Source organism: Sminthopsis crassicaudata, chromosome 2 (assembly GCF_048593235.1).
Source record: "Sminthopsis crassicaudata isolate SCR6 chromosome 2, ASM4859323v1, whole genome shotgun sequence".
NCBI classification, from domain to species: Eukaryota; Metazoa; Chordata; class Mammalia; order Dasyuromorphia; family Dasyuridae; genus Sminthopsis; species Sminthopsis crassicaudata.
In genome coordinates this window covers 399376379-399392301 of record NC_133618.1, presented here as the reverse complement: position 1 = coordinate 399392301, position 15923 = coordinate 399376379, and the positions used below count along the sequence as shown (strand labels likewise).

Below are 15923 nucleotides of genomic sequence, written 5' to 3'. Positions count from 1 at the left end.
CTGTAGACAATAGAAAATATTTGAGAGCCTGCCAAGACAAATCCAGGGACCATATGAATACAACTATAAAACATTTTTCATACAAATAAAGTCACATCTAAACAACTGAAAAATATTAATTGCTCATGGGCAAGCCAAGCCAAAATAATAAAAATGACAATTCTACCTAAGTTAATTCATTTATTCAGTGCCTTCTGATCAAAAGTATCAAAAACTACTTTGTAAAGCTAGAAAAAAATAACAAAATTCATCTGGAAGAATGAAAAGCTCAAGGATATCAAAGAAATCAATGGGAAAAAAGAAAGAAGGTAATCTAGCTATACTAGATCTCAAACATAATGCAGTTATTATCAAAACAATCTGGTACTAGCTAGGAAATAAAGTTGTGGGTCAGTGATATAGATTAGGTGCAAATTATATTATAGTAAATGACCTCAGTAATTTAGTATATGGTAAACCCATAGAGCCAAGCATTTAAAGCAAAAATTGCCAAGGATGGAAAACAGTGTGACATAAACTAAGTAGAGACCAACATTTCACACTATATATCAAGATATGATCAAAATGGGTACATGATTTAACATGTAAAGGTTGATACCATAAGCAAATTAAAAGAGTGTAGAATAGTTTATCTGTCAGATTTATGGATAAGGGAAGAATTTAGAACCATAGATGACACAAAGAACATTACAGAATATGAAATACATAATTTTTGATTATATAAAGTAAAAGGTGTTGCAGAAACAAAACCAATGCAACCAAAATTATAAGGAATACAGAAAGCTGGAAAATATTTTTGCAGCAAGTATCGCTAATAAATATCTCATTTCTCAAATATATAAAGAACTGAGTTAAAGTTATAAAAATACATGCTACTCCCTAATTGATAAATGTTTAAAGGATATGAACAGACAATTTACAAAAAAACCAAAGTTATCTATAGTCATATGAAACAATGCTCTAAATCACTATTGATCAGAAATATGCAATTAAAATCACTTTGAAGTATCACCTCGTACCTCTCAGATTGAGTAATATAACAAAAACGGATGCTGGAGGAATGTGGGAAAACTGGGACATTAATGTACTATTGGTGGAGTTATGAAACGATCCAATCTTTCTCAAGAGCAATTTGAAACTATGATCAAAGAGCTACAAAACTATACAAAGCCTTTGATTCAAAAATACCATGCTTAGATGGTATTCTAAGCCATCCCCCCACAAATGGAAAGGATCTATTTATACAAAAATATTTAAAGTAGCTCTTTTCATGGCAGCTAAGAATTCTACATCAAAGAGATGCTCATAAATTGGGAAATGGCTAAACAAGCTGTGGTATATTATTGTAATGGAATATTACTGTACTATAAGAAATGACAAAAAGGATGATTTTAAAAAATGGAAAGACTTACATAAACTGATGCATAGTGAAGTGAACAAGACCAGGAGGATTTTGTACATGCAAACAGAAATACTGTTCAATAAACTATCATAAATGATTTAGGTATTCTCAAAAATACAATAATCCAAGATAATTATGAAAGATTAACAATGAAGCATTTATCTGCCTCCAGAGAAAAAAATGTTATTGATTGAATACAGACTAAAGCATGCTATTTTTCATTTTCTTTAATTTTTAATTTAATTAAATAGTTAAATTCAATTTAATTCAATTTATTTTAATTTTTTGAGTCTTCCTATATAAAATTATTGATATGGAAATATATAATATATATAATAATAAATATAATGTATAACCTATATTGATTGTTTACCATCTTAGGGAGAGAGGACACTAGAGAAGAAAAAGGGGAATAGAATATGGATTTTAAATAAATTTAAATAAAAATATTCTTAAAAATTGAAAAAAAGTTTAAAAGCAGTTTCATATGTATAATCTGGAAAAATAGGTGGAACCAGATCACAAAGGACTTCAAAATACCAGGCTAAGTATATTACACTTTATTTGGTAGTCAACAGAGTATCCCTGACAATTTTTGAGTAACTTTTTTATCTGAATATATATTTTAAAAGTACCCATTTCAACAGCAACTTTATTGTAGGAGACTATTTTTCTAAACATGAAGCTAAGAAAGGCACTATTCTCATTGGGTGATTTTCTGTGGCTAAGTAAGTTCATGGAATGAAAGTTAGTCACTGTATCCCAAGCTTTTAACATTCTTCCACTCCTATCTCCAGGACTTTGAACTTCCTATACCAAAGCACGTAACATTTTTACAAGTCATAAAGATAAAGGCAAAATGGGTACAGAGGTCATGTAGGAAAAACTTCTGAAATCTATTCACCAAATTCCTGTGATGCTACTTGTTAGCAAACCTTTGGCACTAAAACACATGGGGAATGCCCTCCTCTTCCCCAAGCCATCTCTAGTACAAGATATGTGATCATAAAAAAGCCAACATTCTTCTGATGACAGAATTTTCATATTGTCTAAGGTCTAGGTCATGTTTGCTTTAAAATTCAAAAACCCAATAGGTAAAAATAGTATGCAAGTAGCAGTATCTTAAAACACACACAAGATGAGGGTATTTTTTCCAAGAGAAATTCAACCCCTCTCTCATCCCCTTCCCAAAGAAAGAAGCTAGGTCAAAATGAAGAAAAGATAACATTTTAACACAGTCTATATTGACAAGGCTAATCTAAGATTTTGAGAATTTTATCAAATTTTAGTGATCTCTCTTTCTCCTCCCTTCTTCCTCACTCCTTTTTTTCCCCTTCCTTCTCCCCTCTCCTTTCTCCCTCCCTGCTTCCTTTTTTCCTTTCCTTCTTTCCCTCCCTCCTTTCTCCCCACCTCTGTGTCTCTATCTCTCAACATAAATCAAAGATGTTGCCTTCAAGCAGAAAACTTATTTGTTCTCAGACATAATTCCTGCATTTTCTATTCTCAAAATAAAAAGTGATTGGTTAAATTAAACCAATTTTTAAAATATTGGTTACCTGAAAATCAATTAGCCTGATTTTAAAAAATATTTCTATAATCCAGCATTCTGATTTAGTCAATTAGCCTCATGTATTGTGGGCTCAATACAAAATCCCTCCCAGATGTGGTTGTATGCTCTGTTAGTTGAAGTATACTCCAGTTCCAGATAATTTGGCAATCTGCTTTCCTCTCAGGATTGGAAGGGCTGAGGGGCCCATATGGACAACCAAGGACAAAAAAGAACTCTTGAGCACCTCAACAACCAACAAGACTTTTTTCTTTACAGTCATGAGTACTCTCAATCTTACCTGAATACGTGGTCTCCCTGCTGTCATTGAGAAAGAGCTTTGGAGATGGAGGCCTGCGATAAACCACATGCATCCTGCCATCATTCTCTTCCGACATCCCCTTCTCCAGAGGCTCGATGAAGAATTCGTCCTTGTCGGTACGGATCATGCCGGCCTAAAGGAATGGGGTGGAGGCAGAACATTTCAATTCCTCTCCATGCAGGAGCCATTCAGAGTCAACAGTTACAATATGCTTAAACACACTTTAATCCTCTCGAGAGAGCAGTTAGAAGGCAGAGAGTAAGCAAGGTGAATTCTTTATTAGAACCAAATAAAATGTTGGTTCCCTAGTCTGACAAGGAAGGATGGCGATAACATATAAGCTCCCAGGGATTGTGACTTCAAACAAATTAACCAAGGCTTGGACAAGAATGTGGGTGGGAATATGAAAACCCTGGATTCAAAGATCATAGTCTGAGGAGGAGCATAATGGAAAAGGGGGCTACAATCTTAGCTATCTGTCATCCCCAAACTGCTCCAGGGGATGTTCATTTCCCACAGACTGATAAGTCAGGAATCAATGCATTGTTGAAGAATGAACTAGAAATGCTCATTTATAGGACACTTGATGGCAGTCAGATCATACATTATTGGAAGAGTTGCAATTTTTATTGGTGATGAGGATTTCCATACCAGCTATTGTTCTCACTAAGGAAAATTTTCTTCTGCTACTTTCCTCACTGGCTTGTTAATAACAAAATAATTTATATAAAATGTCTTACAAACTATAAAACACAAAATATATAAGAATTATTATTAGTAGTAGTCAGGAGGGGAGAATCTATGAAAGAAACTACTCTACCCAAAAGGCACTTTTTAAGAACTAATTGCTTAATCATTCACTCCACAAACATTTATTATGTACCTACAATATATGCACAGTCTTCAATAAAGCCAATGGATTTTGAGTGAAAACCAAGCTTTTCCCTTAGATCTTTCCAACTAGGCAATACTCACAAAGTTGACTTTGAGAAAAACCACAAGGAGATACTAGAGTTCAAAGAACCAAGCTATCCTTCTTCATATTCATAAAGTGACTTTATTTTTGTTATTTTTCTACAGGCTTGTGGGTGACAGAGTTTGCAGCAACAAACAGCTGGTAGGCATGCTGTAGTGGCTCGAGTTCCTGTTAATCATATGAATCATTGGCTTTCTAGGAAGCATAGGGACACACAAGAAAGAAAGCCTGGTTCCTTGTGTTTCTCCAGGAAATTGGCAAGTCAAGGGAGGGCGTTTTGCATTTAACAAGATATAATCACAGATCTGAGTAGGTATGTCCTCAAGCATGAGCAGAACTCACTTTTTCTTGAAATTGGTTCAAAAAGTCTAGTGGAGGCAAGGGAAAAACAATTCTATTTGGAGTCATATAACAGAAGCAAATCCCATCTTTGACATTATAAATATGACCACGGTGAGATCTCTAACATTTCTTCCAGTGCTAAATCTGAGGTCCCATGATCTAATTGGTGGAAATGTATTCAAGGTCCTAGACCCACTCTATCTTCCTTCCAATTTCCACTATCAGATTTAAGTAAAGGTCAGAGCTAAGACAAACACAAATGCCTGAGTGGGCTTGAATTAAGTTCCATCGGTCTTATTCTATACTGCTATGAATCTCTTCCTCTCATTGATTAATTCCCTAAATTGCCTTGAATTCATCATCTCTGTTGTGATCATTAACATGGGTTGAATTGGTTATTTTAATGATGGAATCGACCCAAGGAAGTGGAATGAGAAAGTAGGAAAAGAAAATTCTTTTGACTTATATGCTTCTTTGTTTCAACTTCCTCCCAGCATTCTATTAGTATATCTTGCCAGAGAGCTCTACCCTATACTCTTCCCTGCCTTGTCCCTTGTTAATTTAATTCACTCCAATAGCTTCATCTATCACTTCCCTGTTCATGATTCTGAAATCTATAATATTCAATCCTTACCTCCATCCTAAACTCCAGATTCAATTTTTTAACTTCTGCTTAGATACCTTTTGTAGGGCATGTTAGCCCCTAGTAACTGGGTCGGACCTGTTTTGTGATTATGATATGCTTCAAAATAGGAAATACTAAATCAAAAACCCTGAGTGAATGTTAACCTGTAAACAGCACATTTTAGAATCTGGAAACTGACTCAAAATAGTTAGCCAGTTTTCTCATGGTAACGTAAATGGTAAACACACACTCAACCACATACACACAGAGTATTACTACAAAGAATAACTTATCCTACAAAGCTGAGTATAATTCTCTGGGGGGTAGAGAGGAGGGAAAGGAGGAGAGAAGAACCTTTAATGGACTTGCAGGCATTAATGATAAAAAAAAAAACAGAGTTGAATAAGAACTTTGAAATGCAAATACAAATCATGAGAAATCTAGAAAGGTAAATTCATACAAGCAATTGGAAGGGGTTGTATGATGATGTAGTGTTAACATTCTCTGTGGGAGGAAAGATACAAGTATTCCCTCAGATTCTTAATGTATTCAAAGGCTATTAAGGGAGGTAAGTAAAAAAAAAAAACAGCACCTTGGGGTGGATTTCTTGGGTTATGAGGGTTTGAAGAGAGGAAAGAGAAATGAATATAAAAAGAATGCACTCATGTAGAAAGAATGAAGAAGGGGGTATTGCTGTTTTTCATAATTAGAAGGAATTCCCAAATAATAATAATAATAATAATAATATAGAAAGCCCATACAGACATGGAGTGGGAGAACAGGCATCAAATGAACCTCATTCTTATCTGAACTGGGCAAAGAAAGATTAAACATACAGAGAGTATTTAATATACAAACATATAAAACTCAATAAGAAAACAGTTTTGGATGGGGCAAAGGTAAGAATAAGATAAGAGAGGGAACAAAATTCCTTATCTGGAAGGGAAAATGAAGAAGAGAGGAAAAAACTAAAGAGGTACTATCTACTGGAGAATGGCTAGAACAGCTAAACAAACTGCCATATAAATGGAATGGAAAATTATTGCAGAATAAGAAATTATGAAAAAGACTCATTTCAGAGAATACTTCAAATTATGAATTGACAAAGAGTAAAGCAAACAGAACCCAGAGGAATATTTAAGCAAAGACAACACTAAAAAAAGACCAACTAAGTCTCCAGAGGGTCTATGATACCGCATTCTATCCACCTCCTAAAAGAAAAATAATGGATTCAGGGGGCAGGATATGTTTTGCTATGTGATTTTGTTTTGCTTAGCCATGTTTATTGGTTACAAAGAATATTTTTTATTTTGGGGGGAGAAAAAGAAAAGGGTTAACAATAGTGATCAGAAAGAAAGAGGGCCATTGAAACATTGTAAATGAACAGAAGAGAAAATAAGGAAGTTCAGAAGGAAGCACAAAAAGGACAGTTTTGAAAGTATTGCACTCAACCTATTAAACACTTAAAAAAAAAAGGAGTAGCATGAAATGGCAAGTCATAGTTTCATATACAATCCTATGTTTCTATTCTTCTATCCATATGGAAATGTTTGTTTCAATTATATTGAAGTTCAGAATTTTTTAAAAAGATATCAGGAAATTATTCTAAAAAATGAGAGGGGTTGGACTAGGTCTTCAAGGTTCTTTCTAGGTCTAGCAATTTATGAGCCTTTGAGATCCAGTTCCAACAATCTGAGATTATTTGACAACTTCATTACCTCCTTCAAACATTGTCAGATCCTGCCAATAGAATTAATTTTGGGAAAATTCCTAAGGCAGCAACTCTCCTCCCCTAAACTCCTAGAACACTTACTTACTGTCTGTACCACTCAGTTTGCAATTAATCACATACAGCCTCAGTTCTCTTGGGCCCAAAAAACTTATTCAGTGGTTTGTACTGGATTATTATATATTGTCTATATCAGTCTTTAACTTCTTTGTAGGTTTACAGCTTGTTCACCCAAATGGATTTTAAATTCTATCAGGGCAAGGACCTCATGTTCCCCTACCCCTGGATCATCCAACTCATTGTAGACTTTTTGGCCATCCCTCTCACACAGACCTATTTGTTCCCACTCATCTTGTTCTGACTGGTCTACAAAAGACACAGTTCACATCTTCTTGATCTCACATTCCAAACTCAAATTCACGGGATTATAAAATTGGAAAAGACCTCAAAGAACTTCTGGTTTACCTTATAATAGCACAGGAAATCTCCTCTACAACATCCCTGACAACTGGGATAAGCCTTTCTTTAAAGACCTCTAGTGACGGGGAATCTACCACTTTCTGAGACATCACATTACACTTTGGGACAGGATCCATTATAACAAACTTTTCATCATTTCAAGTCAAAAATACACATCTTTTTGCTGCCATCCATTACTTCTAGATCTGCCCACTAGGGCCTAGAAAAAGAAGTGAAATCCTTCTTTCATGACTTTTTTTGCTTCTAGGCTAATCATCCCCAGTTTGTTCACATGATCTTCTTATGACATGATTTTTTTTATCCCCTCAGGATTCCCCTATTTCTTCATTTTTTTTTTCTTTCCTAAGGGAGAATACATTGAGACAAGCTAATAGGGGATGGAAAGAAATCTGGGTAATCTGCACTGAGCACATTTAATAACAACTATCACCTATGTATTATCTCATTTGAGCCTCATGACAACCCTGCTGTAGGTATTGTTACCTAATTTTACAGATGAGAACACAGAGGATACAAGATGATAGGTGCTGGTGTCTGAACTCAAGTGTTCTTGGCTCAAGTCCAGCAAGCTATCTACTTTGCACATATGACCATTAGTAAAGGAGATAACTATGGCAGCACTTTTGAGGGAGGGGGAATGGAAGTATACCAAACTGTACTTTCTTTTTTTTTCTTTTTTTCCAACTTTTTTCTTACTAGAAATACATTTAAAGAGAGCTTAAGCAATCCTAAGAATGGGATACATCCAAACTGCAGCTATTTGGGGATCCTAAATGCAGCCAAATGGCCCCTCTCTACTTTCTTGGGTGCATCTTCCAGTTGGCTCCTAATGAGAGTCAATAACAGCAGTTGGTCACATCAGATCCTCAAACTGCTTATAAGTACCCACCCAAGAATTGCCTCAGTCAAACTGAGACCTGTGGAAGACCTTATCTCTAAAAGCAAAGTTTTAAATCACTATTAATAGAGAAATGTAAATTAAAACAATTCTGAGTTATCACCTCACATCTTTCAGATTGGCTAATGAGAAGAAAAGATAATGACGAATGTTAGAGAAGATGTGGGAAAATTGGGACACTGATACATTGTTGGTGGAGTTGTAAACTGATCCAACCATTCTAGAGAGTGATTTGGAACTATGCTCAAAGGGCTATAAAGCAGTCTCTATTGGGTCTGTATCCCAAAGAGATCATAAAAGAGGAGAAAGAACCCACATGTGCAAAAATGTTTATAGTAATCCTTTTTGAAGTGTCAAGGAACTGGAAACCAAGTGGATGCCCATCAGTTGGGAAAGTGGCTGGGTAAGTTATGGTATATGAATGTTATGGAATATTATTGTTCTATAAAAATAATAAGCAGGCTAATTTCAGAAAAGACTGGAAAGATTTACATGAACTGATGCTGAATGAAGTAAGCAGAAGCAAGGCGTGAGGGACTTGGCTCTTCTTAGCAATGTGGTGATCTAAAAGAGAATTCCAATAGACTTGTAATGGAAAATGCCATCCGCAACCAGGAGAGAACTATAGAGACTGAATATAGATTGAAGCATAGTATTTTCACCTTTTTGTTTATTTGTTTGCTTTTTGTTTTTTGTATTTTTCCCCTTTGGTCTGATTTTTCATATGACAAATATGGAAATATCTTTAAAAGGAATGCATATATTTAACCTATATCAGACTGCTTGCTGTCTTGGGAGAGGAGAAGTAAGGGAGAGAAATAGAAAGATTTGGAACATAGTCTTACAAAAATGAATGTTGTAAACTATCTTTACCTATATTTGGAAAAATAAAATACTATCAAGAAAAAGAAAAAAGGCAAAGATTCCCCATTGCATCATGGGTTATTTCTAGTTGTTACTGATCTATGTCTTGTCACTAGGCCCAAATGGCTTTGGAGGAGACAGTGAGTCTGATGACTTTGCAGAGTTCCCTCTCACTTACTCCAAATCACTTCCATGTCATGATATTACTTCCTTGATGTCATGATCTTCTTTGAGAACAAAGATAAAACAACAACAACAATCCTAGAAAACAATGCTGCTGCCCAAATGGTTTAGAGTAGGAAAGGGCTCTTCCCAAGCAGTATTTCTCCAGAAGAGAATATTCATTTGAGTTCTACTAGAGATCTAAACATTATAGATACAAATTTCAATAAATATTGGAACATTGGAGGGCAGGTGAGGGGAGGTGCAGTTAACAGACGTGACTCATGTAAAACAAACATGTTATAAAGTTTTACAGAAATGAATGTTGAAAACTACCTTTATATGTATTTGAAAAAAATTAAATACTATTAAAAACTGAAAAATAATAAAACAAATATGTTAGTTTTCCCTTTATCAAAACTTACATCACATCAGATTCTCCTTGTTTGAGACAAATCAGAGAGAAAAACAACTATTCATCTTATGTTCCTCCAGGAGATAAATCATATATTAAATAGTAAGCTCCTTGATAGCAGTTCACATCTATCCTTGTATTCCCAAGTCCTTACACATTAGCCACTAAAGATGACTGTGAGATGATAGTGGGGAAATGGATGGGCTTTGAATCAAAAGAAACCTGGATTGAAATTCTACCTCTAACAAATACTAGTTATATGATCTTGGACAAATGAATTAATCTCCCCGACCCTCAATTTTCTCATTCAAAAAATGTTTAATGTGTGAGTACCCAAGACAACAAGTCTGTTACCTTATATTTGAGCCTGCTGAAAAGCTCAAATATGGCAATAAATGTAAAGCATTTTCCAAAATGTAAGGGTTATATATCAGTTATTATTAATATTGTTAGGATCATACATGGAACATGTATGTAGGGGAAAATAAGGGAAGAGTGGGAGAATACTCACTTCTGGGGCTGGAGAGCCTATGTTCCTTCAATATACATATCTCTTTTTTGACTCAGAATCAAGATTTGCAGAGTCATAGAATGTCACAAACTTAATAAGTGGTCAGGCTGGACCACAAACTGAACTTATTTGATTCCAAGTCTCCTAGCTCTTTCCATCATACTATATCATCTAGTTCTTTCTGTCCCACCTCTCCCTTCCAACTCTTCAGGTAAGGAAATCAAAGATTCTAAAACTTTGTGAGAAACATGACCCCTCTAAGAAGATTTTTGCAGTTACATTTAAAACAATTTTACATTGTTTTGTTATGTTTTTTAAACTTTGAGTACTAGATTCTCTCCCTTATCCCCAATCTCAGCTCCCATTAAGAAAGCCCATGTGAAGTTATGGAAAATATTTCCATAAAAATCTTTCTAAAGAGATCTTGAGGCACCTTAAAAAAGGGAAGATTTGACAAGGCACTGTTAATATAATTTGTCTTCTTTAAAGAGCTCTGGCTATCATTTCTCAACTCAGAACAAGACCTATCTTCTTATTTGGCTTTCAGCTCCAATCCTGGCTTGCTGAGCAAGCTTTTGCCAGCTGTTCTTACTATCGCCCACTCACCAAACCCATTTTGGCCTTCATCTGAAGGAGACTCTGCTGTGGATATAAGTTTTGATAAAGGAAAAACTAACATGTTTGTTTTTTTTAAATTTTTAATAGTATTTTATTTTTTCAAATACATATAAAGATAGTTTTCAATCTTCATCTCTTAAAACTTAGTAACATGCTTGTTTTATATGGGTCACTTCCATTTCCTAGTTTGGCCTTTCCAAGCAAGAGGCAACCATCAGCTTTGGCTCTCTACATAGTGGCTGTACTTTTGAATTATAGTCAACACTGAACTTGGAGTCACAGGATCTTTGCTATCTGTATGATTTTGGGGAAATCACTTAACCCCTGAGTTTAAGTGATCACATCTGTAAAATGAGAAATTTATCCCCTTTCGGTCTCAGAGCTATAATTTTGTGAACAACTCCCTGCTGGTCAGTAGTGATTACAAGTTCCAGCAGAGCTTTTGGTCTCAAATCTCAGCAGGGATGTACCTGGGACATGTTAATTCAACAAGCAACAAAACGCATTTATTGAAAAACCTACTATGTTCAAAGCACAGGGCTCTGTTCATTCTGGGTAGTTGATGATTATAATACAAAATGGAAAATGAAGCAATTGCAATGTGAAACCACATCCCAATTCTTCTAATCTAGTTCGGCTCCTACTGTTTGCAAGGCCCAGCATCAGGCCAAGTCTGGGACGAAGACAAGAAAACCCAGGGAGAAAAAACAGGTTACTCTAGTTACTGTTAAAAGAATTGTGTGCAAAGGGCCAGTTGAAAGTTCACTTTTTATAATAGCTCCTCACACATCACGGCAGGTTTCTTCCCAGGCTCTCAAATCTCATTAAAAAAGCCACTAAAACGATCTCAACTTTCCTGACAGAGAATCAGAACCACAAAGAGGTCGCCTGGGGTCAGACTCGGAGCTCAGCACTTCCTCCCCTGCTTATAAGCCCACATCCCTTCTTGCTTGTTAATGCCATGGTGAGATCCGCCCCATCTCCCTGGGCTCCATCCACACTTAATCAATTCCTGTGGCCACAGACAGACACAAATGCTGGGATCCGGGCCAGGCAGGAGACAGATTCGGGCCTGGGAGCCTCTGCTGACCTTCTCCTCTGAACCCTGAGAAAGGCCTCCATTAAATGCTGCATCATGTCCCCTGGATCTGAGGGAGCTCCCCAGGAAGTGAGGACCCAGAAACCTCACCTCCCCTGTGACTCAGGTGAAAGGGATAGATGATGGGGGGTAAGGTTGAGCAAAGATCTGAGAAGAAGTGCTAACATCATGGACCTTCTGTGCCCTCTAAGCCGGGTATCAGTTTCACCAAGCAATCGGGAAGGGCTATTTTCTCTGTGGTCTGACATCAATATTCCCACTCAGTGAGCTTCATGCATGGAAACTCAGAGAGTTCACGGATTCATGGAGCATCTGGGCTGAAGGGACGGCCTTAGAATTCAAGAACTCGTGTTTAATAGAAGAGGAAGCTGGGACGGAGAAAGGGCACACTAGTTGCCCAGATCACTACTCATATGCAAAACTAGCACTAGACCCTAGATCTCCCAGTCCCTATCCCATCACAAGGTGTAAGCACCAGACAACCCTGGAAGCTTGGCTCCACTGTCATCTGAGACTGAATTAACCCCAGGCTCTTTGTTTTTTGAGATGATGCTTCCTTTTCTCTCTCCCACAAGCGTGGGATTGATCAGCCTAAGCCCAAGGACTGCAAAAGTCCCCACAGCTAGCTATCTTCAAACCACAATGTGGCTTATGGAAAGAGCCATGTCCTCAAAAGTCAAGCTTTTCTACTTGTCACAGTTCTACTATTTAGGAATTAAGTGACTGAGCGAGTCACTTCCTTTCTCTGAAGCAAATCACTTCCTTTGTCTGAACCTCAATTTCTTCTTGTGTCAAATGATGGGTTAATGATACTTGCCCTAACCCTTACGGATGGCTGTGAAGAACACACATTTTAAAGTGGAAAGTACTATTGAAATGTAAGTCAATGGCAATGATAACAATTATTCCCACAGCTACCATCTCTATATCAAAGGGGTCCCAAACAGAGTTAATGCAGCAGGGATGACTGTCATTTGGGGAGCCCCCATAGTTCAGCCCTCTTATCATCTGAGGAAGGTCCCAGATATTAGGCAGTGATGGACCAAGTACCTGAATATAACTACATCTACCATCTATTAATTAATGCTTGTTTCAGCCTGATGAATCCACTGACATCTTAGCAGCAGCGGCAGCAGCAGGGGATTCTCTGCAGACTACAAATTAACATTCAAATAAATAATAGAATGCTTCCTACCACCAGAGAAAAATGACTTTCCTTGCAGGAGGTTTTACCAAAAAGACAAAATGATCATTTTTTCTTTGCTGACTTTCATTTCTCACTCACCTCCATTCAATCCAACGAACATGAATTAAGGACCTGCTATGTTTGGTCAGTGAGAAACAGTAGACTTCACAAAAAAAGAGCTAGCCTCCAAGTCAAAAAAACTTACATTCAAATCCTGTCTCTTGACAGACTAGCTATGTGACCAGGGAAAGCTGCTCAATTTTCTGGATTCCCAGGGAGCCCTTTAAGACTATATTATAGAAGAGCTACTGATCCGCTTTGGTGGAAGGAGTCTGTACCCAAGGAACTCCCTATATTGATATAATCACAGTTCTAGACATAAAATTGTTTATGACAATATAAAGTTGTGCAGATACAAAGTAAACAAGAACAAAAACCAAGAATTAAAATCCAAGTCAATGTCTTCAAAGATGCTCACACTCTAATGGATGGTAGTAATGGTGGTGGTGGTTATAATATGTCTACTATAAATATAAGTTCTGGGGTATTGTTTAGGGTTTTTTGGTACAGATCTCTGATTTCATTAATATAGGTAGGGAATTCCAGGTGAGGAAGGTGAGGAAACTCCATCTACAAAAGCAGTTCTTGAATACTGAGAGAAGTGATTTGCCCAGAGTTACGTGGCCAGTATGTGACAGACAGAAGACTGAATCCAGATTTAAATGACTCCACAGTCAGGTCTTTAGCCACTTTATCAATAAGTCAATGAATACATATTTATTAAGCATTTATTATATATCAGGCATTATGCTTAAGTGCTGGAATAGCATGGTGCTTTTATGTCAGTGGGGGCCAGAGTCACAAAGCTCTGTGGGGAGCTTCCTACTACAAAATGCCAATAAGAAGCTGAACATTAGGACCAATACTACCAGATTTCTATGTTAGGGAGCCACAAACCTTCCTCTTCTTCAGCCCAACCTTCATTACCTAATTCCTACCAGGCACTGGATGCTACTGTCAGCTGGGCTGCTGATTCTCATCTCTGTTGGAGGTATCACTGATCCCTATTCTATTCTCATCCTTACACCTAATACGGGGAACCTTCTGCTCTGTCCATTGCTTTCTAAGGTCTCTGTGACCTTGACTCTTTTACTTTCCTTGCCAGAATCTAAGTACTATTTGGCCCCTCAATCTGTCATAAACTAGACCTTATCCTATATGTTGTTTTCCTCCATTATAATAGAAACTCCTTGAAAGCAGGGGCTGACTCACTTTTCTAACTATATCTTATCAGAGTGATTGGTACATAAATGCTTAATAAATGCTTTTCCATTAATTCCTGGATCTTTCTCTGAGGTCAATATCCACACACTATACTACATCACACTGCCTCTCAAATAAAAAAGGATAAACAAAGGAATTTAAAGAGGATCAGAAAACTAACAATCAGAGGGATTGAGAAATGCTTCAAGTAGAATGTGACACCTAAGCAATGCTCTGGAGAAATCTAGGAATTCCTCAAAGTAGAATTGAAGAGAAAACATATTATAGACATGAGGACTATTAAATATTGGGAGGGTAAATGTGAATCATAATGAGGTAGCCTGAAGATTTTGTGTTTCATGCTAGAAGCCACAGAACATTTCTGAGTAGAAGAACAGCACGCTCAGATTTGTATTTCAGGAATATTGATTTGGCTTCTGTATGGAAGACAGATTAGAGAGAACAGAGATGGGGAGCAGGGAAGCCAATTAGGAGTCTATTGCAGTAGTCCAGTTGAGAAGTAAAGAGGGCCTAAACAAGGGGAGAAAGGATTTATAAGTGAAGAGAAGTAAATGGAAGCCAGATTTGTTTTAGAGATATAACTGGCAAGATTGAGCAAATAAATAGATCTTACAGATCAAATCAATATGTAGCTTTGAGAGGAGGGATAACAATTATAATCATAATTGTAACCATAATAATGACTTTCATTTATATATCACTTTATTTTTTAAAAAGAACTTTCTTCCTACAAGTTTGTGAAGGGGATATAGTACAATGATTATTAATACCATCTTACAAATGAGAAACCTATGGGTCAAAAAATTTTAAGTGATTTATCTAAAATCAGAAAGCAAGAGGGGAAAGTTAGGATTAAGATGTGACTAAGAAAGTTAGGAAGATGTGAACTAATGGAGGTCTTATTTAAGTACTTCCTCGATAAAGTTTAAAATCCCTAATTTAGCATTCAAGGTCCTCCATATTCTGGCCCCAAACTATAATAAAAGTTTGTGAGTCAGAAATAGCTTTAGACATCAGCTAGTCTAACGTCTTAATTATTTACAGGTAAAGAAAATAAGGTATTGGTAAGTGAATTGCCTTGCCCAAGGTCACGTAAGTAGTGATTAATAGATATTGGATTTGAACCTCTCACCAAAACTCTTCCCACCATATAATGTCATCTCTTACCTTTCCTATTCTGTCTCCTACTGCTCCTCTTCAGCATAGTGCTGTAGAAAAAAACTTACTTACCTGTTTGAGCTTAGACAAATCACAACCTTTGTGGGGCTCATCTTGTAAGATAAGAGGACTAGATGATCCTGAAATATTTTCCATTTCTCACCCTACAATCTGTGAACTACCCCATTCTGCAATCAGACAATACTATTCTCTCTTTTCTGAAAACATCCTCATGTTTCTTTGCCTCTACACATTTGCTGATATCATTACTTCTAAATAAGGCTTTGACTTAGGAAGTTATGGGTA

General features: G+C 36.6%; 1 protein-coding gene across 2 annotated transcripts in view; it reads right to left on the bottom strand.

Annotated features, from left to right (window-relative positions):
* ADAMTS2 (ADAM metallopeptidase with thrombospondin type 1 motif 2) overlaps window positions 1-15923 on the bottom strand; it is a 445301-nt gene that overhangs the window by 298765 nt on the left and 130613 nt on the right. For both annotated transcript variants that reach the window (XM_074291805.1, XM_074291806.1), the window contains exon 3: window positions 3250-3403. In XM_074291805.1, coding sequence (XP_074147906.1) covers window positions 3250-3403 — 154 coding nt within the window. The remainder of the gene's footprint in view (window positions 1-3249; window positions 3404-15923) is intronic.